Source organism: Magallana gigas, chromosome 6 (genome assembly GCF_963853765.1).
Source record: "Magallana gigas chromosome 6, xbMagGiga1.1, whole genome shotgun sequence".
NCBI classification, from domain to species: Eukaryota; Metazoa; Mollusca; class Bivalvia; order Ostreida; family Ostreidae; genus Magallana; species Magallana gigas.
Genome location: NC_088858.1, coordinates 55596840 through 55623787, shown reverse-complemented (window position 1 = coordinate 55623787; position 26948 = coordinate 55596840). Strand labels below are relative to the sequence as shown.

The window sequence follows — 26948 nt, the reverse complement described above, 5'->3', positions numbered from 1 at the left end:
TTGCTGTAAATTATCTAACATGTGTCAATCATCATTGATCAGTAATTCTCTTCAAATTCTATAGGGATGGCCTGATGAGGGGTATAATTAAGTGTGTCCAATTGAAATTTCATGGCTACTTTTGCTCTACAGATAGAATGTTACATAAATCACAGAATGAAGTTGCATCCCAGTTGTTTCTTTTACATTTCTTATCATCAAAGCAAGATTTATGGTTGTCAGAGCAGATCTGAGCTCCATTACATGCTGATATCATTTTGGCTGTCCTGTGTTACAATGCTGCTTTTAGATAAAAGTGAGTATGGCAGTGTGTAGACAAGTAAACAGGCTTTACCTGATATATAAATTTACCAGATACAGATTTCATTTTTGACCTGATAATTCACAATACAGTTATGAAATGTGTGAACAATAGGGGTCAATTTCTTTTTTGTTATGCAATGATTGCATAATGAAGTGACTCTAATGGAGTATTTTTATTTTGATTTAAAGAAAAATGTATATGCTCTGATTTGGTACCAAGGTGATTTTGTATCTTGTTGTTTTAAGGATAAAAATTGGCTTCAGGTCATGCATGGTGTGAGGCTCCAAATGTGTTTCATCTGTGCTATTTTCTTCAGTCTGAGTAAGGGAGATAAATCCTCAATAGCTAAAGAAATATTGGGAGCCTGGGGACAGGGTTTTGGGGATTTGGTGACAGTTGATTGGGAATTCTCAGGTGCAAATTTGAAAGGGATCTGACATCTTTAGAGTCTCTTCAAGGTATCACACCGGTAATCGGCCAATCAAAATGAACTTAGAATTGTAGTTCCATATATACTTCAGAATTTTTTTTTTCCTTGAGTGCATTTTTACATTTTCCTTTACTCAGTTTTAAAATTTTTTGTACCACTGAGTAGGATATTTCATGTACTTTGTTAGGTGATGATCTTTTTTCACAGGGACTACTTCTTTCAGGGCACATGCAGCAGCTTCCTGGGGAGTGTGCAGTCTGTTTACATACAAATGGAAAACACGTGGTTTTGAGGGTAGACCTGTTTGGAGCTAGATATTTTGAGAAAATGCAGTATCGCTTGCCCTTTTTATGGTGTTAGCTGATGAGATAGGTAACAAATAACATTTCCTCCGAATATTTTGTCATGAGGAATACAAACTGATTTTTAAGAATTTTTTCCCCTCTATAGTGCTATATAGTGAAAACAATTACCGGTGTGATACCTTGAAGGGCTGTGTGTTAAATTGTAAAAATGCATGCAGATGCAAGTTTTCAGTATTTTATGTCAAATCTTGATGACAGAAATTAGTTTCTGCAGTCTGAAGATAGAAAAATGCTTTTAAAATTTTGTAATGAAAAAAATATGAAAAATGATGATTTTTGGTGTGGAAAAAATTTAATTTTCAATATATGATAATACAAACCTTTTGAAATGGATGATATGAAGTCACTGGAGCTTAGAATATTGGTTTCTGTGTTCTAGATGCTGTAAAAGTGTGCAGATCAGTTGTCGCAGTCAAATATGGTGCCCCCAGACTTTGTCGTAAGAGTACGCAGTGACTAGTTTTTCATCGAATGACCAATATTTAGGTTTACGGGCAAGTTACAGAATTAGGCGACAAGTGCGAAACAATGCGAAGAAGAACATGAACACTCTAACGAAGGATTATTTTGACAAAAACTTTAATTTTTTTGATTTTTGCTCACCTTATGTGAGATTTCATTTCATTTCCTACATAGTCATGATTCAAGGAATGAGAGGATTTGGACAAATATGTGCTATGTGTATGTCTATTTTACATTGAATTATCCATTTGTAATAATTTAAGGCAAAAACATGCTTTAACACCATTTACAAGATCACACAGATGCATATTTTGTGTAGAAAAGAGGTTTCATGCATTTAGTTGAGAAGGTCATTATGAGTCAAGTGTATATACTATCATCATGATTGAATCTAGGAGCTTTTCATGGTTTTCATCCTTAAAAACTGATGAATTTCAGTTTACCAGAAAATGTTTCTATGCATTATAGCCAAAAAATCAGTTTCTTCCCACATTTTGAGGGGAGTTCCTTATTTACAAAATACAAATACTGATATTTATGTTTGAATGACCTAAGATATTGAAACATTAGTCATTGTTAAAATGTTTAGAAGGAGATATTACTATTTTTTATATGGTAACCTCAGCACACCTGTCCTATTCTTAGTAATGAAAGTCAAAATTTGAATGAAATCATTTCATGTAACATGTATGGGTACAATATAGATGCCCCACCCATATCCACAACTATGGGGGTTGGTATGATTCTTTTTTTAGTATTGTGATATGGCATGCACTTATGTGATTTCTCTTGTAAATATGCATAAGAAATGCATTGCCTTATTGAATTACTCCATGTATATGCTTATTGCTCTTGCTGTAAATTATCTAACATGTGTCAATCATCATTGATCAGTAATTCTCTTCAAATTCTATAGGGATGGCCTGATGAGGGGTATAATTAAGTGTGTCCAATTGAAATTTCATGGCTACTTTTGCTCTACAGATAGAATGTTACATAAATCACAGAATGAAGTTGCATCCCAGTTGTTTCTTTTACATTTCTTATCATCAAAGCAAGATTTATGGTTGTCAGAGCAGATCTGAGCTCCATTACATGCTGATATCATTTTGGCTGTCCTGTGTTACAATGCTGCTTTTAGATAAAAGTGAGTATGGCAGTGTGTAGACAAGTAAACAGGCTTTACCTGATATATAAATTTACCAGATACAGATTTCATTTTTGACCTGATAATTCACAATACAGTTATGAAATGTGTGAACAATAGGGGTCAATTTCTTTTTTGTTATGCAATGATTGCATAATGAAGTGACTCTAATGGAGTATTTTTATTTTGATTTAAAGAAAAATGTATATGCTCTGATTTGGTACCAAGGTGATTTTGTATCTTGTTGTTTTAAGGATAAAAATTGGCTTCAGGTCATGCATGGTGTGAGGCTCCAAATGTGTTTCATCTGTGCTATTTTCTTCAGTCTGAGTAAGGGAGATAAATCCTCAATAGCTAAAGAAATATTGGGAGCCTGGGGACAGGGTTTTGGGGATTTGGTGACAGTTGATTGGGAATTCTCAGGTGCAAATTTGAAAGGGATCTGACATCTTTAGAGTCTCTTCAAGGGCTGTGTGTTAAATTGTAAAAATGCATGCAGATGCAAGTTTTCAGTATTTTATGTCAAATCTTGATGACAGAAATTAGTTTCTGCAGTCTGAAGATAGAAAAATGCTTTTAAAATTTTGTAATGAAAAAAATATGAAAAATGATGATTTTTGGTGTGGAAAAAATTTAATTTTCAATATATGATAATACAAACCTTTTGAAATGGATGATATGAAGTCACTGGAGCTTAGAATATTGGTTTCTGTGTTCTAGATGCTGTAAAAGTGTGCAGATCAGTTGTCGCAGTCAAATATGGTGCCCCCAGACTTTGTCGTAAGAGTACGCAGTGACTAGTTTTTCATCGAATGACCAATATTTAGGTTTACGGGCAAGTTACAGAATTAGGCGACAAGTGCGAAACAATGCGAAGAAGAACATGAACACTCTAACGAAGGATTATTTTGACAAAAACTTTAATTTTTTTGATTTTTGCTCACCTTATGTGAGATTTCATTTCATTTCCTACATAGTCATGATTCAAGGAATGAGAGGATTTGGACAAATATGTGCTATGTGTATGTCTATTTTACATTGAATTATCCATTTGTAATAATTTAAGGCAAAAACATGCTTTAACACCATTTACAAGATCACACAGATGCATATTTTGTGTAGAAAAGAGGTTTCATGCATTTAGTTGAGAAGGTCATTATGAGTCAAGTGTATATACTATCATCATGATTGAATCTAGGAGCTTTTCATGGTTTTCATCCTTAAAAACTGATGAATTTCAGTTTACCAGAAAATGTTTCTATGCATTATAGCCAAAAAATCAGTTTCTTCCCACATTTTGAGGGGAGTTCCTTATTTACAAAATACAAATACTGATATTTATGTTTGAATGACCTAAGATATTGAAACATTAGTCATTGTTAAAATGTTTAGAAGGAGATATTACTATTTTTTATATGGTAACCTCAGCACACCTGTCCTATTCTTAGTAATGAAAGTCAAAATTTGAATGAAATCATTTCATGTAACATGTATGGGTACAATATAGATGCCCCACCCATATCCACAACTATGGGGGTTGGTATGATTCTTTTTTTAGTATTGTGATATGGCATGCACTTATGTGATTTCTCTTGTAAATATGCATAAGAAATGCATTGCCTTATTGAATTACTCCATGTATATGCTTATTGCTCTTGCTGTAAATTATCTAACATGTGTCAATCATCATTGATCAGTAATTCTCTTCAAATTCTATAGGGATGGCCTGATGAGGGGTATAATTAAGTGTGTCCAATTGAAATTTCATGGCTACTTTTGCTCTACAGATAGAATGTTACATAAATCACAGAATGAAGTTGCATCCCAGTTGTTTCTTTTACATTTCTTATCATCAAAGCAAGATTTATGGTTGTCAGAGCAGATCTGAGCTCCATTACATGCTGATATCATTTTGGCTGTCCTGTGTTACAATGCTGCTTTTAGATAAAAGTGAGTATGGCAGTGTGTAGACAAGTAAACAGGCTTTACCTGATATATAAATTTACCAGATACAGATTTCATTTTTGACCTGATAATTCACAATACAGTTATGAAATGTGTGAACAATAGGGGTCAATTTCTTTTTTGTTATGCAATGATTGCATAATGAAGTGACTCTAATGGAGTATTTTTATTTTGATTTAAAGAAAAATGTATATGCTCTGATTTGGTACCAAGGTGATTTTGTATCTTGTTGTTTTAAGGATAAAAATGGGCTTCAGGTCATGCATGGTGTGAGGCTCCAAATGTGTTTCATCTGTGCTATTTTCTTCAGTCTGAGTAAGGGAGATAAATCCTCAATAGCTAAAGAAATATTGGGAGCCTGGGGACAGGGTTTTGGGGATTTGGTGACAGTTGATTGGGAATTCTCAGGTGCAAATTTGAAAGGGATCTGACATCTTTAGAGTCTCTTCAAGGTATCACACCGGTAATCGGCCAATCAAAATGAACTTAGAATTGTAGTTCCATATATACTTCAGAATTTTTTTTTTCCTTGAGTGCATTTTTACATTTTCCTTTACTCAGTTTTAAAATTTTTTGTACCACTGAGTAGGATATTTCATGTACTTTGTTAGGTGATGATCTTTTTTCACAGGGACTACTTCTTTCAGGGCACATGCAGCAGCTTCCTGGGGAGTGTGCAGTCTGTTTACATACAAATGGAAAACACGTGGTTTTGAGGGTAGACCTGTTTGGAGCTAGATATTTTGAGAAAATGCAGTATCGCTTGCCCTTTTTATGGTGTTAGCTGATGAGATAGGTAACAAATAACATTTCCTCCGAATATTTTGTCATGAGGAATACAAACTGATTTTTAAGAATTTTTTCCCCTCTATAGTGCTATATAGTGAAAACAATTACCGGTGTGATACCTATATATCTCTTTAACCAAATGTTTCCAGTATTTAAACGAGATTCAAAACAGGTAGCTATAATTTATGATTGATTATAAACAGACAAATATCTTAATAGCATAGCTATTTCCTGTTGTTTAACAATAATATTTTTATTAATTAATCAATAGAATTTATAAATAAATGTTTAATTTATTAAAGGTATGTATGTTAGCACTACTGTTTTTTTTAATGTACACGCGTGTTTCGTAGGACTTTTGGTATATATAAGGATGGATCAGATGTGATCGTTTTGTGAAACACCTATAGCAAGTGATAATTGTCAGAAATAAAATCTTTAAGATACATGTAACCTTCCAACAGCCTTATAAGCTGTGTTGTGTGGTTTTTGACATATCCTTACAATTTACGCGTATATCCCTGTCCATTATATCAATTATACATCATTTTGTATTTGATAATACAGCAAGTGTATTTACATTAGCTGTTTCAGTACCATTTAGGAAGTAGACTCTGCATTAACCCAGGTTAATATTGTTGCGTTTACCGTACCATATTTCTTTTTTGACACTAATTACTTATAAATGTATATATAGTAAGCTTAATTATGTATCGTCATCAAAAGCGACTTTATACATGAATTTGGACTTTGAAATGATTGTCCTTTCATTTTCCAATTAAATATTTCCCCGACAATCTCTGGTTAGGTCGTTAAATGAACTAGCTCTGTATCGGTTTTACAAGAGATGTGAATGGTGACTACATCACCGAATCAAAGTGCATGCCCTTTTAAAAGTATTCCAGATCATCTACCAGATTTTGTGCCATGTTATTCATGGACCGTAATAATCCTGGATCAACCTCATCTCATACACAATGGTCATGCAGTTCATTAAATGTTCGGATTTATTCTCCAAATGATAGCAATTTAATTTGTATAGTCCAACCTTTTAATAACCTGAATCCCCCCCCCCCCCGAACTATTCCTGTGGATTTATAAATATCTTACTTAACTAGCAATAACTGGTGTTTTCAAAACTCCCTCTGGATATATATATGAATGATTGAGTACAAAACACACTGTGGTATGGTAAGCAAGTACAATTTTATTTTGGTTAAGGCAATATCCAGGGACAATAGACTCAAAGCAGTAGAGAAAAGCGGATATCACGTGACCAGCGGAGAGTTCCCTCCCCTGTCTACTGGTGTAACAAATCCAATATATTAGTACAGTCTATAGAAATCTAACGTTCAAATGGCTAGTAAAAATATGACAACTGTGTACTACGAATAAAAGATAAACAAGTTCGGTATAAAATTTCATAAAGTAAAGAATTTAATGCAAGGAAAATATTACAAATTTATGTGACATACACCTATTAGATGGAAATAGAGCCCCTGTAATAGGTAGCCACCGTGTACTCAGACTACACAATCACATGGCTATCATATACACAAGTCCTTTTGTAGACAGGAGTGGAAATTTTAGCATCAAAATGGCCGACAGAAACAATAGCTGGATATTGCCATGCTTACAATGGATTGGACTTTTTGTGATTTATTGATTTATATATCTTTGACGATCTCCCCCTGAATTACAGTCGATATGCATAAGGAAATTGCCATTTCGATGGCACCAAAATTTCCACCACTGACCGCATAGTAGCCCTTCCCCCACCCCCCGACCCCGGCGGTATGTTAAAACAAAACCCGGTTACTGTGAGAGGATTACAGCCCTAATGCTGGCTCTATCTAAGTCTGGCAGTCCAATGCAGATTCCAAAAACTGAATCGTGTTATAATACAGTATAAATATGTATCACATATAAACATATATATAAATATATATATACCATCTGAACCAGTAACCTTGCCTAATTTTAACATAGCATGGAAACATACAACACAAAATAACAAGTGATGATTCAGAAAGATTCAAGTCCACCCTCAGAAGTTTTATCATTTTTTTTAATTTAGAAAGTTTGTTCATCAGAACACGTCATGAAATATAATTAAATATTTGATCATTCATAAAGAAAAAAAATCTCCGTCCACATTTTGTTTATATCTCTAACACCATTATACAGATGAAACATAATAAAATGTCCATTTACAACAGTGACCGTGCCAGCTGTGAAAAAAGTCCTTCCGTCTCGTGTTGGCCTTTGACAGAGGTGAGGGAGAGAGGAAAAATTAATATCCTGCCAGCTCGGCAAAAGTCTGATCCAGCTCGTCACTAATGGCTTTGTATCGCTCCTTTTCTGCAAGCAGTTCATCTGAAACACAGGAGAGAATGGGTTAGTTTGAGTCCTTGGCTTAAGAGACCTAGTCAAACCTCACTATTATGAATTTTTATAACAATAGTGTCGAACTCGACTATCATTACCGCTGTTTATATCCACCACCCCATTATAACCAATTCCTTACCTCACCTCTAACCACTAATTTATATTCACCATCCTTTTCACTAAATAGTGAATCAAACTCTTCTATCTTTACTGTGAATTATTTATGATTTACTATCCTCACATTCATATCCACCAACCTATCATACCGAACAACTGCGTTCATATCCATTAAACTGTCGGTCTTTTACATCTCCCAACACCCCACCATAACAAACTCCTAGCATTTTAATACATAGCCTTTCCAATAAGAAATATAACCCTTCAAAAGTAAAGTGTTGCCCCTTTATAGTATTAATTCTATATAGAACATATAATAACAAAGTATGTTCTGAAGACGAAGACTTCATACAAATAGTACAATTAAACACAACTGATGCAAAAACTCCATGCAAATGCAATTAGTACATATTTGACCATGTTATATGAATATGTAGGTGTTTCAAACCTGTACAAAAATTGTGTAGATCATCTAAAACTAGCCCTGGTTCTACAAGTTACTCAGATCCTGGAGCGTGGCCTCCATCTCAGCTTGTAGTTCCAGCTTGTGTTTCCTTTCCTGTTCTAAGTCATCTGTAATTCACACACAGACACATGCCAATAGGTCAATCTCATGCAGAATGCAACACAGAATGTCATAATGCAAAAACACACAACTCTGGTAAACTATAAGGGACCAGCTGTTACTATGACAACCGGTCAACATGCTCCTAAATCTTTCACCAACTTCTTTTTTTATTAAGGCAAAAAATTTACAAGTTACAAAATATGGTATGAAAAATTGAGCTAAATTTTGAAATCAAAAGATATATTCTAGTAAATAAAATTCACAGAATTAAAAGTTCATTGTTAAGAAATCATAAAATATAAGTAAACAAAATTCCTATTTATAGTAAAAAGTTATAACTGGATCTCTCCATCAGAATTTTAAAATTTTAAAAGTCAACAGTTTTCATAATGAAATGTTAAAAACTGTGTGGGATTATCTTTCACAATAAGCATGATCAAAGATTACAAAATTAAATAAGAAGATAAACAGCAGACTGCATAGTAACAGTTTATAATGGCCAGCCATCTGATGGACTAGAGGTGTGCAATACAACATCGATGTTAGAGCCAATCAGAGACCAGATACTTACCTAGGCAGGGGCGGGGCCACACAGGGGGAGTGAGTGCTCAGAGAGGGACTACTCGAGTGTGTGTGTAGCAGGATGGACAGAGTTTACATGAAATTTTTTACTATATCAAGTGTTCTATGGGAATTTGAAAAATGAAACTTGGTTTTCTGTTTGCTCCTGTTTTCCGCCAAAAAAAACTTTTGTTAATTATATCAAAATAACCAAGGAGTGCAAATGTTTAATATATTTAATAATGTTAAGAGAAATCAAATTCCAATCTACTTTATAAATATATTATACCACTTATAATCACCAACTAATTGTCTTCTACAAGTAAAATCTAAAGGCATGTAAAAGATCTCCCTATAGCAGCAGTTTTAACAGAATATTTCTAAAAAAAAAAAAAAAATCTACGAATGGTTGCTGTACAGTTGGAATGAGAGAGACTGCAATAGAAGCGAAGAATGACCAGTGCTGGGTGCAAGGCTTTACCTGACAGGTGAGACGTTACCTGACAGGTGAGCTTTACCTGACAATTTGTCGTTCTCCAGTTGGAGAGTGTATACCTGCCTTTCTGCGACCTCAGCTCTATTCTGGCTCTGTGGTAAAAGTCAAGGCCATGTTTTATTTCTAACCTAACTACACATCAAGCTTCTCATGCTTTTAGTTTTGGTAACACTATACAATGCACACCCCTCCTTCAGGCACTGGCTGAAATCAAAACTGTGTTAATATGGGGGCCCACTCCAACAGTCTGTGTGCCTAGATCTGAATGTTGACCGGTCAATGAAAACTTATCTGAATTTTAGAACATTCACTTGTGCCATTGCAAAATTGTGATATCAAAAACACATTCACAGTACATAATTTGCTTTTTGAACTGAAGTCAACAGTGAAATCTAGACACAGGTATTGTTCAGAGTGAGACAGGTAAATGCGCAAGGGGAGTAACTCCGTTGTTCATGCCGGGCCTACCTTCAAGCCTGTCAACCTCTTTCTGGAGTTTGGATACAGTTCGCTCAGCTTCAGTAGCCCGGTTCTCAGCCTGTAGAAAGGGACTCGAATGTAACAGAACCACCAACACAACAACAGTTAATGGTTAGATCCTTCTCTAACAAAGAGGCCAATTTGACCAATGGCCTTTAAATTAAGGTTGCACGATATTCACCCATCAGTGTGGATTTCATTACACAAATAAAATAATTATGTTTATCAAGAAAAAGAGGTCATGTGTGACCTGAAAAAAATTTCATCCAATCAAAACAAAGAATAGTATTCCACAAAACCCTCCCTCTTCATTCATGCTGCAGACATTGATTGGGAAACAAATAACGCCGCATAGCAAATACATGTAACATTTTAAGCAGTCGAAATTTTAACTTTAAATGCTAGTTGATCTACAATTGCCATCAGAAATAAAGATTATGATATAGATAGTGTAGTAAATATCATAGATAGAGTAAGTAAGCACTGGACTTACATCCTTCAGCCTCTGTGTAAGATCTCTAATGGTTTCTTCGTAGCTGTCTTCTCTTTGTGAAGCCTGAAAATCAGGGTCAAAGTCACATTAAAACAAACATTCAAGTGATACAGGTGCAGACTATAACAAAACTAGTGTTTTAAAAATCTAACTAGAAGTTAATGTAGCTTTAAATAAAATAAGTTGCACTGAAACAAAGAGTTAAATTTCTAATAACATTTTGATGTAAAAACATGTTTTTCATCAAGAAACTGAAATATGTGATGCATTTTGAAACAAAAAAAAATGGGTTAGGTTTCTAGTACCCCCCCCCCCCTTCCAAATCATTTTTTAATTAAATGCCTTTATTCCAAAATATTTATAAGATGTATTTGAATTATGAGGACAAGTTCATTTGAAGTTCCCATATCATGTTCTCTTCTTGAATATCATTCATTCAAAATGATGGATACTAGGAATTCAGAAAAAACTAAATGGGTCTAATAACTTGGGTTATTTTGACTCCATGCTTTTTCCACAGCTATGATGGCTACAGATGTTACATGCACCACATTATATGGACGCCATAGCACTATAACTACTGTATCAGTGGTTAGTCTTCACAAATGGTTTTATTTCTCTCGATGAAACTTTCCTTTGAAATTAAATGTTTACAAAATAGTCATGCAATGTGCAATATAAACCCCGATTGGGACAAAAAAAAATATCACTCAATATTTTGCTTAATATTTTGCGTCAAGATTAATTACAATTTGAGCGTGGTATTGAGCTGGGCATGGCATGGACAAGAAGCACAGTGAGATGGTCACAACACTGGCCAGGCATAAAACACCCCACCCCCTCCCACCCTCACTGTAAAGGTCTCCAGGCATTACTGGAAACACCCTCACATATTTCAGTTTTCAACATCATATGGATGAATCTAGCTAATCATGCACATAATCAGGTTATTCTTCATGTTTGTCACACACCAGTTCATCAGCTGCTTCAGATTTACATTAAACACAATTCCACTAGAAGGTTTGAAGATTTTTTAAAATTTCTGAAGGTGGAAACCTGTCAAAGAGCTTGAGTGTTTGCACCATTATGAAATCTCATTTTTTCTCAGTTTTTGAAACCAACAACTGATGAGCTGGTGGTAGGTTGTCAATACATGACATATGACAGACTCTGTCTGGAATACTTCCATAGAGGACTACAGTTACTGGAGAGTTCAAACAAACAGATCTATGTGATCTATGGCCTGATTGCGGGCCACTGGCAGGTGCTAGTTTGTCTAGACGGCTGCTGGTCTACACCTATAGATCTGTTATATCACCATCATCACACTAGTCCACTTCTTGTGGAGGAGGAAATAATGCAAGACTGTACCACCCCATACCACCCTTGGGCCGATACCAACCGCTCGAGCTGATACCAGGGCCGAGATCAAAACAAAAGTGTGATATTCTATATTTCTCCCATACCACTCCAGATATACTGTTTAAACCCAAAATATTTTATCAAACACTGAAGTGACTATTCCTTTTATAATCTCAATCTTTTTTTTCTAATTAAGTGCAAAATAAAGTGTAAAACTGGGGTCTGATTCTTGGGTTAAATCATGCTTGGTCATTTGTCTCAACATCTTCTATATGTGCTACTGGGAGAGAGTGCCCACTTTAAAGATACCTAAGTCTTGCATTAACCTCCTCTCCTTCCTAAACATAGACAACATTCTTGTTGTTTGTCATATAGACAAATCATATTACCAAATCAAAAAAAAATAAAAAAAATAAATAAAAATAATGAAATAGGTCGTTGTCGGTTCTGACAAAACCAAATGTGAGCATGCTTGTAGGCCTGCATACATCGTCATGCACACCAGCAGAGGTACACAGGGGTGTGTAGTGTTTATACCTCTTGCTCACTGATCTCCAACGATTTCATATTGTTGCCAACCACCTTAAGTTCTTCTTCTAACTCCAATACTTTCCTGAAATTCAGAAATTAAGACTAACATTTCCAAACAATATATCAGGACTGCATCCCCACTTTGAGACCCCATCTGGGCCTGCTTTCGCCATCTGAAACCTGCTCCATGATACATTTTTCAAGAATATTCTCAAAGCTATCCAGACCTCCCAAAGACCCTGACTGTATTCTGTAATGACATGGAGCTGGTTTCTGATTTGACCTTTGGGTTCCAAGTGAAGTTGCACCCTGTGTGATCCAGCCTGGATATTCTCCCCCTTACCTGATCATTTTGAACTTGCAGGGTTTTGATATTGTTAGCCACAACTGAGAGTTGTTCTTCAAGTTCATAAACTTTGCTGTAATAGTACAAGAGAAGGGTTTACTGGGCATGTCTGCTGGCCTTTAATTCTAAATCTTTGCAATGCTTTGCTGATTTTGATCTTTTGAGTATGGATGGCTGTTTAGGGTCTAATATGGTTCAGGGTTTTTATACATAAATTCTCAACCCAAAAATACAAAAAAATTAACAATTTTTTTTTTTTTTTTTTTTTTTTTTTTTTTAGAGCCGACAGACATTGAAAAGGACATTTCAATCTCAAAATTCTCATTTTTCTTAACAGAATAATCAAGATGTTTATTTTTATTTTTCCAAATAAACTGAATGCACACAACACTGGGATCTTGAGAAGCATGCAATCAGTTGCCATCACAACATGCCACACCAACCCAACTGTGGGTAAAATATCTGGGTCACATTGCCTCTTTTTGAAAAATCCAGACTGAATCGGCAGTGCATGTACGCTGGGTCTCACAGTCCAAAAAATACACAAATAACACTAAACACAGGCATGCTGTGACATGCACTAAACGCTAACACCCCTTGGGGTGGATCCAGGCTCTTCCAACACTTGGAATGAAGCCCCCAGCGTACATCCACTCATCATAATATCAGTTAATAATCTCGGCCGAGTCAGGCTCACCTAGAGCGAGTCTGAGTGAGCCTAATCAGCCTGGCTGTTCATAAGTAGACACATACCTTTTCATCAGATATTTCTAAAGCTTTAAGGCTATTTGTGGCTACATGCAATTCATCTTCTAGGGTTTTAACCTTGCTGCAATGGGAAACAACAAAAACATACAAACATTAGCACACCATGCTTTGAATATGCACACCCCCTTCTTTTATCAGGTCTCTAATCTTAAGCATTATGCCCTCTGCCCGACTTCAATTCAAGTAATATTCACCCAAGGACAACTCCCACCTACACAGGCTTATCTTTTTGAATCTATAATATTTTGTTGACTTTCTATTCCTCCTTGTTTAACCAATGTTCTAAACCCTAACTGCTATAACTGATAACAAGTCCATTGTCTTTGGAATTCAGAGACTATGTCCCTGCATTAATTATTACATCTTGGCAAACTTCAACCAGTAGCCCCCATCCAACTCCCTCAAGAGTAAGTCATTTTCCTGGAAGCCCACTGTCTTATCATTCATTCCCTCCTATTATAAACAAACTTTAATGCTGAGCTCCACCCTCTTCCCCTGACCTCCCCTTTCTACAATGCTGTAATTCATGCTTAATCATGCACTTCACACAGATTCTAGTGACTTTGTGAAATATAATACATATAATGTATGCATAATTGCTTATCATTTTCTTTCTCTTTTAAAATAAATTTGAAGATAAAAAAGTTGAGTAGTGCAGCAGTCAATGATATCATGCATCCTCTTTTTTTTTTCTTTTTTTTACATAATATTAAATATCAAATATTAAATATCAAATCTCTTTTCAATTTTAAATTTTGCTCCAAATTATTAATCTTAGAATCAAGATCAGAAACAAACCTTTCAGCTAATTCATAGCGTTCTTCAGCTCGTTCTAATTCGCCTTCTAGTACACATAATTTTCGTGCAGCCTACAAAATGTTATTCAGGTCATAACCAGAGTTAAGGCAAACAACACACAGAAACAGTTAATGTTATTGTAACTAACTAAGGGGACACAACTCTGAGGCATTCGCAGTGGGGCGGCGTGCACTGTCACGGTTTGTTGGATACTCACGCCTCAGCGGCCTCAAGTCGAGCCTCAGCACGTTCAAGGTCCACCTCTGTGATAGCAAGCTTACGGGCGGCCTGTGACACAGACAGACAGACAATCAGTCACAGTGACCAACGCAATGGTCTCTTTATCCGAAAAGTTTTTCTTTCCAAAACATTCTCCTTACTCAAGTTCTTTACTAAAAATTTTATTACTTTAATAAAATTTATTTCTCTGAACTCAAAACTATTTTTCTTTGTTGTTAATGTTTTCAATTTTCTAATGAATTTCCTTTGATAATTTTTTAAAAACGATATTTCAAACAATTAAGGGATTAGTAATAAATTTCAAACTCATGCCTTGCTATCACAACCTACGTTATATTAACATCAGAACAGTATAACAGGAATGCATAGCTAAAAAATGGGGAACTTTGGAGTTAAATTATTGAAACAGTATAGAACAATTGAAGCTATACATTTATAACAAATAACTCATCAACTTATGCAATCAGTACAAAACTACAGGGTAAAAATAATGCAAACATGAATTAATTATATGAATAAATAGTCACAAATAAAAAAAAACATAAAAATCAACTAAAAACTGCTTCATAAATATCAAATCATTCATTCCAATAAAACTGTTCACAGTGCATCTCTGTTAATTCTTTCTTTGGCTTCTCAGATTTTAACTGATTTTTTATCATTATTCAAATAGTGTAACATTATCAAATCTAAATTATTTATTCAAAACTTTGAAAATCAATGAAAACCCAAAATCACAGAATTGACAGAGTAAAGTTTCCAGCCTGAACGCCTCATTTGTGATATTTTCCTCACATATTTATCTAATCTCTACAATGAATTGTCAAATTGTTCAGAACAAGTTTTTCTTTGGTTTAATTATATCACAACAATTCAAGCTGAAGATAGAAAATTAAACATGAAACAAGCACCTAAAAGAATCAGAACATCTGGGTATTCTGGGTGCTTGTCTCTTTGCATACCACTTTTCCAGTGGATCTAATTACTGATTGATTAATAATTAACCTACAGCTGCTGTGTCATTCTCAAACAGCATTCCCAAGATGCACCTGTAAATATAATCGTACATGGTCTGATACATGAAGCTCTCTACTTAAAGGGTTTGAAGCAGGGGACTGCTCCTCATTCAAGATATTCATTTATTGAAATATATTTTAGCACGTTTTAGCAAGTAAAATCAAATTAAACAGTCGGGTTTGGAATGTGCAAGTCATTAACTTCACCTAGCTTCTGTCAATTTGCTTTCCATTAAAATATTATCCTTCATGTACCATTGTGACCAATGTTAATACTTAAGGGATTCTAAATTAGTATATGGCCATGCATTCCGATAGTTTTCTTGTTTTCAAGATGCAGTACAGAAACTTGAAAAGAATTAGAAGATTTTAACTTTTTGGCAAAAAAATGGAATTTAGAACAGAAATGATGATGAAATATTAAGAAAAAAGAAATTGGGGAACTATGGGAATGATGGCTGGCACAGTTCTCTGTTTCATTTCAGTGATTGGGGGCAGTCTCAAAACACTCAAATTGACTTTTCTTTATGAGTTATTTGGCATATCACGCTATGGAATAGAGAACTTGTGATCTATCAGACTCTAGGGGTTTACAACACACACAGTGGCCTCCTACACATCACTCCATTACAGAGGCCAGGCTGTTATTGACTTTTAGGGGGAAAAAAACAAAACACATTTTTGGCATGTCCAAACACATTCCTTGAGGGATGCACAACTCTGGTTCTGAGCTAACCATCAGTAATACCAAATCAAATGGTGATACCAACCCCTGCTTCATATGAGGAGACCAAAAATTTAACAGATTTTTTTTTACTTCTACTTTAAACGTTTTCTGCATAAGAAGCAGGGGTGTGATGTAGCTCGAGCCTCGAGTCCACGCTGCTTCACCTCATCGTATTTTTTGTCGGCCTCCTCAGCGATCAGCTTGGCCTCAGTAAGCTGTTTCTCTAAGACATCAGTTCTCTCCTCTGAGGCGTTATTGAGGTTTTCCAAGACCTTGCGGTTTCTGGTGGAAGAAGACATTATCATTTAAATAAAAAGGTCTCAAATCTTTTTTCATTATCCCTGTACATGATCAGCCACGCAGAGTACATTTTGGCAACATTTGGTCATCAGGACTTATAACTTGTTTTCTATCTTTTCCTTATGCCTTTTTTTTGAAAGGTCAAAGCAGAGCTGCTACAGGGATACAGAGATTACAAGTAAACGACCAGTGTTAGAGGTGGCATGCCAGTATACAGAGATACAGTGATTATGTGGACTTTTACTAAGGACCTCATCATATTTTCGGTCGGTGTCCTCTGCTATATATCTAGCCTCCTTGAGCTGCCCTTCTAAGGCATCGATTCTCTCATCATCGGCAAAACTTCGACTTTCTAAAACTTTCCGCGCTCTGTCAGAAACAAACAAACAAAAAGCAGAAAAAACTTGGTTAGTTCCACAACCTCAACACCCATTAATACATGCCAATTTACACAACCTGAAATTAAAGCAAAAGAATTAATTAGCAATCCACATCTGGAAGAGAAGGAATCCGAATCTCATTAATACTAGACAAACCTTAAGGTACCCCAACTTGCTTCCTAGAACAACATCCAATGGTCACCATGGCATCGCCATAGTTACATACCTCTTCGTATTTCCTTTCGGCCTCATTGGCCACTAGTTCCATCTGTTTCATTCCGCCCTCAAGTTGGTCTATTCGTCCATCGTCCAATAAACTCTTATTTTCTAAGCATCGGCGGGCTCTGTTTAAAAATTTATAGAACATGCAATCAAGGCTTGGATGTACCCATTATTACCTCTGTGTATCGGTTCTCTGACGTTTCCGCGACTTCTGTCAGTTGTCGCAGTTTCCCTTCCATGTCATCCATTCGAGATTCATCCGTTCGATTTCTGCTCTCAAGTGTTCGACGACCTCTAATGCCATTGGGTAAAACACTTAATTAGCATAACTATTGAGCCTATCAAATCTAAGCTTTCATTAAATGGATATGAGGAAGTCTGTATTTAATGTGTTTTACGTTTTGGAAATCAGTGCCGATTGTAATAATATCTAAGTAAAATGTGTTAGGAAGTTACAGGTATATATGTATATAGAAGCTTTGGAGTAGTGCAATTAGCCATAGACCGATACAGATTCACGATGTTTTGTTGTGAAAGTAGTTGATTTTCCATCACCCTTTGGCATTAGAGATGATACAAGTTTACATGGAGTCCAAGTTCGACAGAAAGAAAATGTTTGCATCCTGGGACAAAACATTTTCTTTTTACAGTCATCCTACATCACATTTTCCATGGTTAGATATAAACATTTAGGAGAGATGAAATCTTGTATTATTTGAGATGCCCCTTTGAGTTCTGGGTTTCTACAGATACCTCATTACATACATCATCCATATTCACTCAAACCCCTGGCCTTTCATCAGTAGTAGTTTTGCATAAACATAGCAAACAGATTTCACCTTCCCGTAAATGTTAACAATGGCTTTATATCTGACAAAGTTTTGAATATTCAAAAAACATGCAAACCATGCAAAATGAATTCAGGTATAATAGCCTCAAGGGAAAACCTTTTTATTACACATTAGTTATACCTGCATTGCTATTTCAATTCAATCTACATTTGACATATTTTATTTCTTCTTATCAGGTACTTGGCTGGCTATGTTTTGTTCAATATGGAGTAAAATTAATTATCCTGCCATTCAGTAGCTACTGAGCCTTGCAGAAATGACTCCGTTACACAGAGATAAGGAAGCTAGGACTACAACAGTTATATACCGGCCTTTATCACTACCCCTTGACAAAAAATACCTACATGGTGTTTGTATTTCCATCAGAACAGGGACTTATCAAATAATGAGTCTCCTTGCAACAATTAGGGCCCAAACAAACAAAGGGACCGGAGTAACAGGTCTATATCATATGCCCCCCAGACCCGAGTCACAGCCGCAAATCCAATAATTTATACATCTCTGACTGCAACAGGAAAATCAATTGATGCACACGTTATTGTTGATGTGGTTGAGTGATTTCTGCGACTTATTGGGGTTTCCGACAGCGACTGTGATCTGGGGGGCACTGCGAAATGTTCATGCCGATAAAAAGTACCCTGTACATCAGTCTGTCCCCAGAACTTCAAGCCTGCTAGTACTGTTTATCAACTTTTCTCCTACCCTCCCCCCACCCCCCAAAAAATCATTACTAAATGCAGTTTTCCCAGAGTTATTGTGGTAAAACATTCTTTATTATTATTTGTTGCCTTTGGTCTGTTCACTGATGTACAGGGTTTACAAACAATAACAAAATATATATAATAGAAGGGTGTTATTTTGATAAGGATGAATAGTATCTTTACAGTGACATCATAATAAACTGTATAAATTTAAAAGCAAGTATATGAAAATAGCAATCAAATTATTTAAAATACATTAACTATGAATACAATCTTTTGACCAATTCAGAATACTTGATTAAAAAGCATTTTAATTTTGAGAATTCAAGACAAGAGTTGCCTTTTTAAAGTGTGCATAAAGCTTAATTACTGTAATTTGTGTGGAGATAATATAGAGAAGTGAACGGATATAAAGGGAGTAAAGTGATGGTTACCTCTCGCTCTCGTCTGCGGCTTTGGAAGCCTCCTCCAACTTCTCGGTGGCGGTCTGGAGCCGCTCCTCCGACCTCTCCATGTCTTCCTCTAGGAGCTGGATCCTGCGGTTCAAACTCTGGATCTCTTGTTCCGCCTACAACAGTTAGCGAAGGTCAAGGTCAATCAGAGGTCAATCTTACTGAACAGGTATAATCAATGTGACTTCAAGATTTTGAGTTGTAATAAATTACATTAAAGATATCTTTGCATTCAACCTAATTTTCTAATTAGAAGTTTTTAAAAGTATATTTATAATTTTTTTTATAAACATTTATAAACATTGAAAGTTTTGGATGTAAATATGTGATCAATACAAAAACTTCCATGAATGTTGAACTTTATTTGTAGAAAATGTTGTGATGGTTTTAAACTAGTTCACTTTGAACATAGAAAAGATAAAACAATGTAATTCAAAACATATGAGTTTACATTTGTTATGGATCATACAAGCGACTCAGCAATGAGTAACAGCTTCCTCCACTAGTACAATAACACAGAAATATGCCAGAAATGTTCACTACATTTTTGTTTACATCTTGAGGCCTCCGTTAGAACTAAACAATCCTACTGTTGACGTAATTTAATTCAGGCCGGGATTCCTGGCAATCAATCTCTAAAGTATGCATTATCTGACTGTCATACTTTGGGTCAAAGCTTTAAACCCAACAGTGGGCACCTAACCGTGACTAAAGGCCGCATAAATCAAGCACCTTGCAGTCAATGGCAGGCCCCAAATTAAAATACCAAGCTACACCTTCTGATGTAAACAAGTGTACAAGATTAGAGAGAAGAGTGTTTGAACAAGGATTCAGCCCACTCAGCATTACAGTCTTACTATCCCCAAGATTTTACCTTGATATATGCTGCCGTTCACTTCATTACAACTTAATTTTACACAAACTTAATTTCTAGTTGAACATGTAGATAGAGGCTAGAACAATGTTGAGTCTTATGGTGCTAAAAATTCCCCCTCTTTAACAGAAATAAACCAACATAAATGAATCCTTGTATTCAATAAATAGAAGAAATTACATCACACTAGGGATAGGCAGAGTTAAAAGGCTGTCGTTTTTATAATTCTTAACAATTTGTTTTTTATAGAATCACAAAGAAACACAGGTCAAACTAGAGTATAAGAGTTGTCTGTGAATGTCATCCCTATCCCCCCAGCTAACGCATGAACCACGCAGACTAGGTGGAGAGGGCAAAGAAATATGATTCATTTTTATCCAAACTGAAACAGAAAGACAAGCAGACATTTAATGCCTGTATATCACTGACAGCAGCCACCAGATAACCGCAGTGTGTGAATTTCGGGAGGCAAGGTTTGAAGGCTATGACTCAGAACGTTACCCAGACAGCATACACCTCCCCCAGAAATTCCCCAGTCGCTCAGAAAGGCGAGAGAAAGTTTAAACCGTTGATATAAATGCCTTCCTATTGACATAAATTACAGGTAAACAATAATTTAAATGAAAATTGTTGGTGCAGAGAAAGCTAATATTGTGATGTTATGGTACGGGTCCGAACTGATTCACCTGTCATACACCTGAAAGGTGAGCCACTCAGACAAAACAGGGCCCCACACCATCTGGGCAGGGTCAAAGGTGACACAGATTTCTTCAGGTGTCAATACCTATGTTTACATCTATACAGACTGATTAGAAAAAGTTTGAAACAGGAGGTCCTAGGGTTATAAAACTACACACAGTGATTAAAGGTGATTAAATCCTTGTTTGTGTAATAACTTTAACATCACATTCCTTAGGTCAGCAGTGTAAGATGTGCATGACTATTTCAAATGGGTTTACTAATTCTGACTAAGTAAACTCAAAACAATGTCCTAAGGCTTATCAACTAGGTTTTTAAGAAGTAAGCATAATCTATCAATGAATGGTTGTCCTTATGGGAGCTCTTATTCATAAATAAAAATCACCTCGCAATGCTTATGCCACAATTAACATACAATTAACATATTACTCATTGTATTACAGTATATTAATACTCAGCAATTATTTCTCTACATCAAACAGTTAATGCTTTAGCAGTGTTTTCCTTTTCTGTAGGGGAGATGATAAACTCAAGAGTTTTTATGAGGTCAGGCCTGTGTATGTTAGGCCTGGCTTCTGATAGTGACACAGTTTACAACATGTGTATGTGATAACCTGAACTACAGGCAAAACGATAAAAACTTTCCCCAAACAAAGCCCCCTATCTGCCTAAGTGCAATGTGTCCACACCCTTTATGATAACTCCTAAATTGAACTTTTCAAGAGATTGTACCAATGAACCACATGAAAGTTAAGCCTTTTTTAGAAGAGGAAATAAACTGTAAGAGGAGGCTGAACGAATAATTGCCCTCTGTTAAACACGAGAAGGAAACAAATTCTCAAGCATCCCTTCCTAGAACTTCAAACGGGGCAATTTTACTGGAGACTGTCCCTGAATAACATTCTCAACACTTAAAATGAGATCATGGCAAGTGTTCGTTTTTCATTCCAAAAAGATTTTGGTTCCTAAATTTAATAAAATTCAGTTTAACAAATGCATTTTAATGAAAAGTAATTTTACAAGTTACCACCGATTGTGTTTTCTTTAAAAAGATCACACAACTAATTCTTCAAACTTGGTGCAATAGCAGAAACGTCAAATCAAAAAGTGAAAGTAGATTCTGGTTTCAATCATAACAGAAATGTCGGGACAGAGGACAAATATTGGCTCAAACTGAATCAAACTGTTACCAATAGAGCGGAATAAACAGGATGGTTAGCAGTAAACTGGGCTGATTATTAAACACTTTAAACATCCCGATTCTCTATCAGATGATCGATAAATGAAGCAATATTGATTCAATGAGATAGACACGATTTAAACATGTTTAGAGCTGTTCATGAAAGCAAGACTCCTTTAAGTCAAAACATTTTAGACAAACCTCCCCATAAAACTGCTTTTAAAAATATAACAGGAAAATATTAAACATTTCTAAATAATATGATTCTATATGATACGCTCCGACGTGTAAACAATTTGGAATTAATGTCAAATATAGCGGAACACACATGCTTTATAACACGAGGAAATTCGGAATGCATTAAGAGCGGAAATGAAAACGGCCAACACCTACATTATCCTTATCCTGCTTTAGACCATCGTTGACTCGTTGTTGAACTTCTAGTTTTTCCTTTAGAATATCATTTTCTTCCCTTAAAGCGCCCATTTTGTCTTTAAGGGCCTTCAGGGTGCCTGCACCTCCCATCGACATTTTGAAAAGTTTCTGTCCTAGTTAATAAATCCACAAAAATGGTAGAAAAATTCGCCGGCGACGTAACCGCTTCACTCTAATTCCTAATCCTTCCGCTTTAGAAAATGTTCCACAATCGATGTGTATTATTTCAATATCCTTTGTAAATCTTATAGACTTTATCGATGGAGAATTCAATGACTTATAACACCAGTAAGTTAAAAGCATTAATGATATCACGAGAGTTGTCAAACTACAGTGTATCACTACGCGACCCTTCCTATCAATGGTTCAGTGTAGTATGCGAAATAGTGTCACATGACTAATTTGACCCATAAATATTTACCTGGCTGTTTCTTATTTGTCCTTCCGCCCTTGTAAATGTTTAATTTTACTCCATATATGGATTTTCGCAATAATGATAATTTTATGAACATGTTAATAAAAAGAAAAGAAAAATAAACAAAAACATTTTTACTTTTAAAAATTGAAATGCATTAAAGAAAGAGAAAAAAAAGGGGGGATCTTAATTTCTTCAATTTGATAATTAATAAAATAAGTTAGCTTATAAATACCGCTACATGTAAAAATGTGTTTTTTTTCTTCTTAAAATGTATCAGTAAGCTTTGTAAATAAAATTTCCTGGTATTAAATGACAACTGCAATACTTATTATTTGTTATTTAAAACAAGTATGTCGGACTTCGCATATTACAAGTTTCGCTTGACCGAATCTGACCCCCTACAGCCATATGTCTCCCGGCACGCGACCACATCCTTATTACAATAATCAGTACCGACAAATCACCCTTAAAGATTAATTTGTTGACGAGATATGCGGCCCCCGCTGCGTGCAATACAAAACACCGGCACTGCATTCATTTCACCTCCATAAATCCCCACACATGTTTCTCTCGCTGCCGGGGAGTCATGTTACCCAGGTCTATTTTTGGTTACCGGGAGGATGCGCCTCTGTATCTGGCGCAGGACCAAGAAACCCTCCGCACAACACATCGTGTGATGAGCAATCAACAGACGAAAAGCGAAAACAGACAGAGACTGTTATAATGAGAAGCACACACAAAATCACTCGCCCCTCAATAAAACTTTGGTAAAAATCCAATTCTTTTCAGAAAGTTTAAGTTGCATAATCGGATGAAAGAAAAGCTCTCAAACAATGCATTATAGATCTATGTAACAACTCATAAAATACTTCAAAGATTGAAAGGAAAAGGGGAGAATTTGCAGGGTTTTCACTAAATTATAAAAGCCTACCCGTCTTAGAGACACTTTTAAAATATTCTGGACCTCTGTTCCTATAATAGCGTATTTAATCATAGTATTAGACTGAATTCCCAGGGACAGGCACGAGAACATCAGGCCCCCGGGGCGGGGCGCGCGGGAGGGGCGCTGCGGTTTCTGGGACTGGTCCTCCTCCTCACTGATATCGATGTCTGAGAACAAAGGGTCATTGTTATAGATCACTCGGTCAAATTCGTCCATTGGCACTAGGTTCACGGGATTCCCTCCTTCCGGTTCCGGTCGGACGGACGAAGAGGACCGGGACTTTTTACTTTTGTCCTTTTTACTTTTTTTAACCTTTTCCCCTGTCTCCCCATCACCTCTGTCTTTTTTCTTCTTCACTTTTTTTGTTCCCGATTTTTTCTTTTTCTTTCCGGACACTTCTGGAGTAAGTAAATCCGATGTGAGATCTGTGGAATGTGACGAGGCCACGGAATCTTGTGAGAGTTGTGATGAAGACATGCTGACCACGGAATCCTGGGAAAGTCCCGTGTCTAAATCCATGTCCACCTGTAGACAATCACAATTGTCCCTCCACTTACAGGAATCTTCCGTACCGAACTCCCCAGTTCTCTCCATGGAGAAAATATTTGTCCTTATTTATCATACAACTCCGAGAAAAATATATAAGTTTTTTTTCTATATGTCAATAACTTTTTTTTAAAAATCTAGATGACCACGTGTATTTTGTTTTGAAATCTAAATCGGGGTCACATTGAATACATTTATTGGCTATAAATAGTGTTCCGATGCGACGACGGAGTAAGAGCAATTATCGGCAAAGCCGATACTAGTCGAGGTTCCGGCGTAATGACTGGCAGAGGCATTCTTCGCGTTACATTCCCATATAGGGAAGTGTGACGTCACATCCAGGTGTAGTAGAGTGTGCATTCGATTATACGCGCCGGCAGATAAGAGGAGTCTGTACACAGCAGGATCTCAATGCAGCAAATTTTAACCACAACACAACGTTTACATTCCACGGATCGTATCATACACAGTCTAATCCTTAAAATCCTTTAAATTGTATAATACAACACACAGAAAGAGAGAAAGCAGGACAGAACACCCACAATTCAAACATCACAGAATATCTCATTGAGCTCCTTAGGTAACAACACCGACCATTGGATTTAATAGATACATGTACATGTTATATCACATGTAATAGGTAACACGATAAAAATCATTCAAACAGAAGCCAGAAAGCTTGAAGTTTGGGCCTCCAAACTATATAAAAGAAAGCTAGCCATGCAATGTACGGAGAGGGGGAGGGTTTCAAATGTGAATAACACTTCTGCATGTATTATCATAGTTCTTGAAACAACAACCACCAAAAATTGACAGATGACGTCAAAAGCGCCGTCTGCTTACCTCTGAAGCGGTCTTTTCTGCCTCCTCCATTTTGGTTTGGCATTCCTGGTATTTCTCGTTCACTGTATCGAACTCATTCTCTAAGTTGGAGTGCTTTTTCTGCAATGATGTGAGATCTTCCTCTATCTGAAAGAAAAATAAAGTCGAAGTTTGATTGCTGAATTTGTTACCAAAATATGCCGCAGACTGCAAAACATGACAAGTCTACAACACACTGGGACGTGGAGGGGGGTTATCTTTTGAATTTACAAAATGAATTTTGATGATTTCCGCATTTTTGCATGCTTTGCAAAGAGTAGCGCAAAGAAAAGAGCGCATGCGACTTAAATAATGTCAAAATGTTGAAAAATATGAATTACACGAAAACACAACGAACACTATTATATTTGTGACAACACCAATATGCATTGAAGATCTGATCTAGTTATAGGACCTGACGACTATCATGCCATATAGGTATAATAACAGTAAGGAATGGATCAGATTTCAAGATGGCCGCCATGTGCCTGCAAATGATATGCCATTTTTGTTACAATATCAAAATTACACATATCATTTTTACGAATTTCCAAAAATTGAGGTTGAAACAGAGCACAATTGAATACAAGTTCTATGAAATGCACAACAGAATATAAGTTTGCGTCTCACTTCTTTTGCAGCATCTTTTACAGGTAATAACAGTTAACAGTTGGTTCTGTTGGTCGTTTACAAGGTTTATTGGTTTTTCGGGTATTAGTCTTACCTTCGCTTTCTGCTCTTCCGTATCCCTTAGCTGCTGTTCCAGCTGCTCAGCACGGTCCTGAGCGTTCTCTTTCTCCATTTTCATGGCGATCATCTTCTTCTTGATGCTGTCCATGGCTGTTTGTTAAATGTGGTCCTTACAAATAAACTACAACAAAATAAAGGAATATCAAAAGCAGAAAGGAATGAACGGGGAAGACTTCAACTGCAGACGACGAGAAACCGCTAACTCAACAGCTCCCTCAATCTCGAAAGGGCTACACTGAAGTAAACACTCACACTGGCCTGCCAAATAATTGGAGAGAGGAGAGACGGAATGTAGAGGGACAGCCTATCAGAAAGGGTATATCTCGGCGCGATGGGAACCCCTAGAGCGCTACGTCACGTACACGCCAGATAACCTTACATCCTTCTTTGGAGTCTGCAAGAATCACATATTGGCATCGGGGGATTCCAATCGCCCTCTGGAGGGGTGTCAGCCGACACACTCAGAAAGTTTTACCAAAAAGTGCTTAAACTCTAATGCACAAACTTAAGAACAAATGCGGCAATGATTCTCCCTTAAATCTACTCAAATTCATAGAAAACATATTTATTGAAAATACAAATTATGTGAAATCGCTTATTTCCTACTTTACCTGTGTTTAATATAGATAAATTTTACTTAGACTCATCTCGTGTGTAGAACACATGTGCGTTTCCATGGTAACGAAACAAGGAAGAAAAAGCCGTTTGTACTATGTTAGAGATTTTCGCCTACATTGATGCTTCACTCAAAGAATCGTTACAAACAATACAACCACTGCTTAGGCTCAAACAAGTGATAGAAAAATAATCTTTGAAACTCTTTAAGGGCACGGAGAGGGGGATATAGAGTATACCGGCTATGTTGTCTCTAAATTCTGCCTATTGCTGTAGAAAAATCTGCAATTCGTCGTGTTATTTTTGCTGACAAGTTTGATGGAAAGTGTCCAAACTTGGTACAGCGACTTGAGTGGGGGTGACTGTAG

The 26948-nt window shown here is 36.2% G+C and overlaps 1 protein-coding gene and 1 long non-coding RNA gene across 31 annotated transcripts; one reads left to right on the top strand and one right to left on the bottom strand.

The window, feature by feature from the left end:
* Positions 1–6649: 6649 nt before the first annotated feature.
* On the bottom strand, positions 6650–26228 carry LOC105335489 (tropomyosin). 30 transcript variants are annotated; one of them, NM_001367293.1, is given in 10 exon segments: positions 6650–7838; positions 8416–8540; positions 9615–9684; positions 10566–10628; positions 13558–13633; positions 14371–14441; positions 17432–17549; positions 19242–19375; positions 25198–25323; positions 25940–26228. In NM_001367293.1, coding segments are annotated over 9 exon segments (855 nt in total). In that variant the 5' UTR covers positions 26054–26228; the 3' UTR covers positions 6650–7838; positions 8416–8457.
* Positions 20352–26067, top strand: LOC136276269 (uncharacterized). Its single transcript, XR_010714735.1, has 2 exons — positions 20352–20737; positions 25857–26067. It is a non-coding gene; the product is annotated as an uncharacterized lncRNA (long non-coding RNA).
* Positions 26229–26948: the final 720 nt, after the last annotated feature.

Coding starts and splice junctions, on each gene's coding strand:
- LOC105335489 (XM_066086429.1), bottom strand. CDS start 24,402: ATGGAGAGAACTGGGGAGTTCGGTACGGAAGATTCCTGTAAGTGGAGG. Junction 9,685..10,565: donor TTACACAGAGGCTGAAGGAT/GTAAGTCCAGTG, acceptor CTTTTACCACAG/AGCCAGAATAGAGCTGAGGT. Junction 8,541..9,614: donor GGAGAACGACAAATTGTCAG/GTAAAGCTCACC, acceptor TGTGAATTACAG/ATGACTTAGAACAGGAAAGG.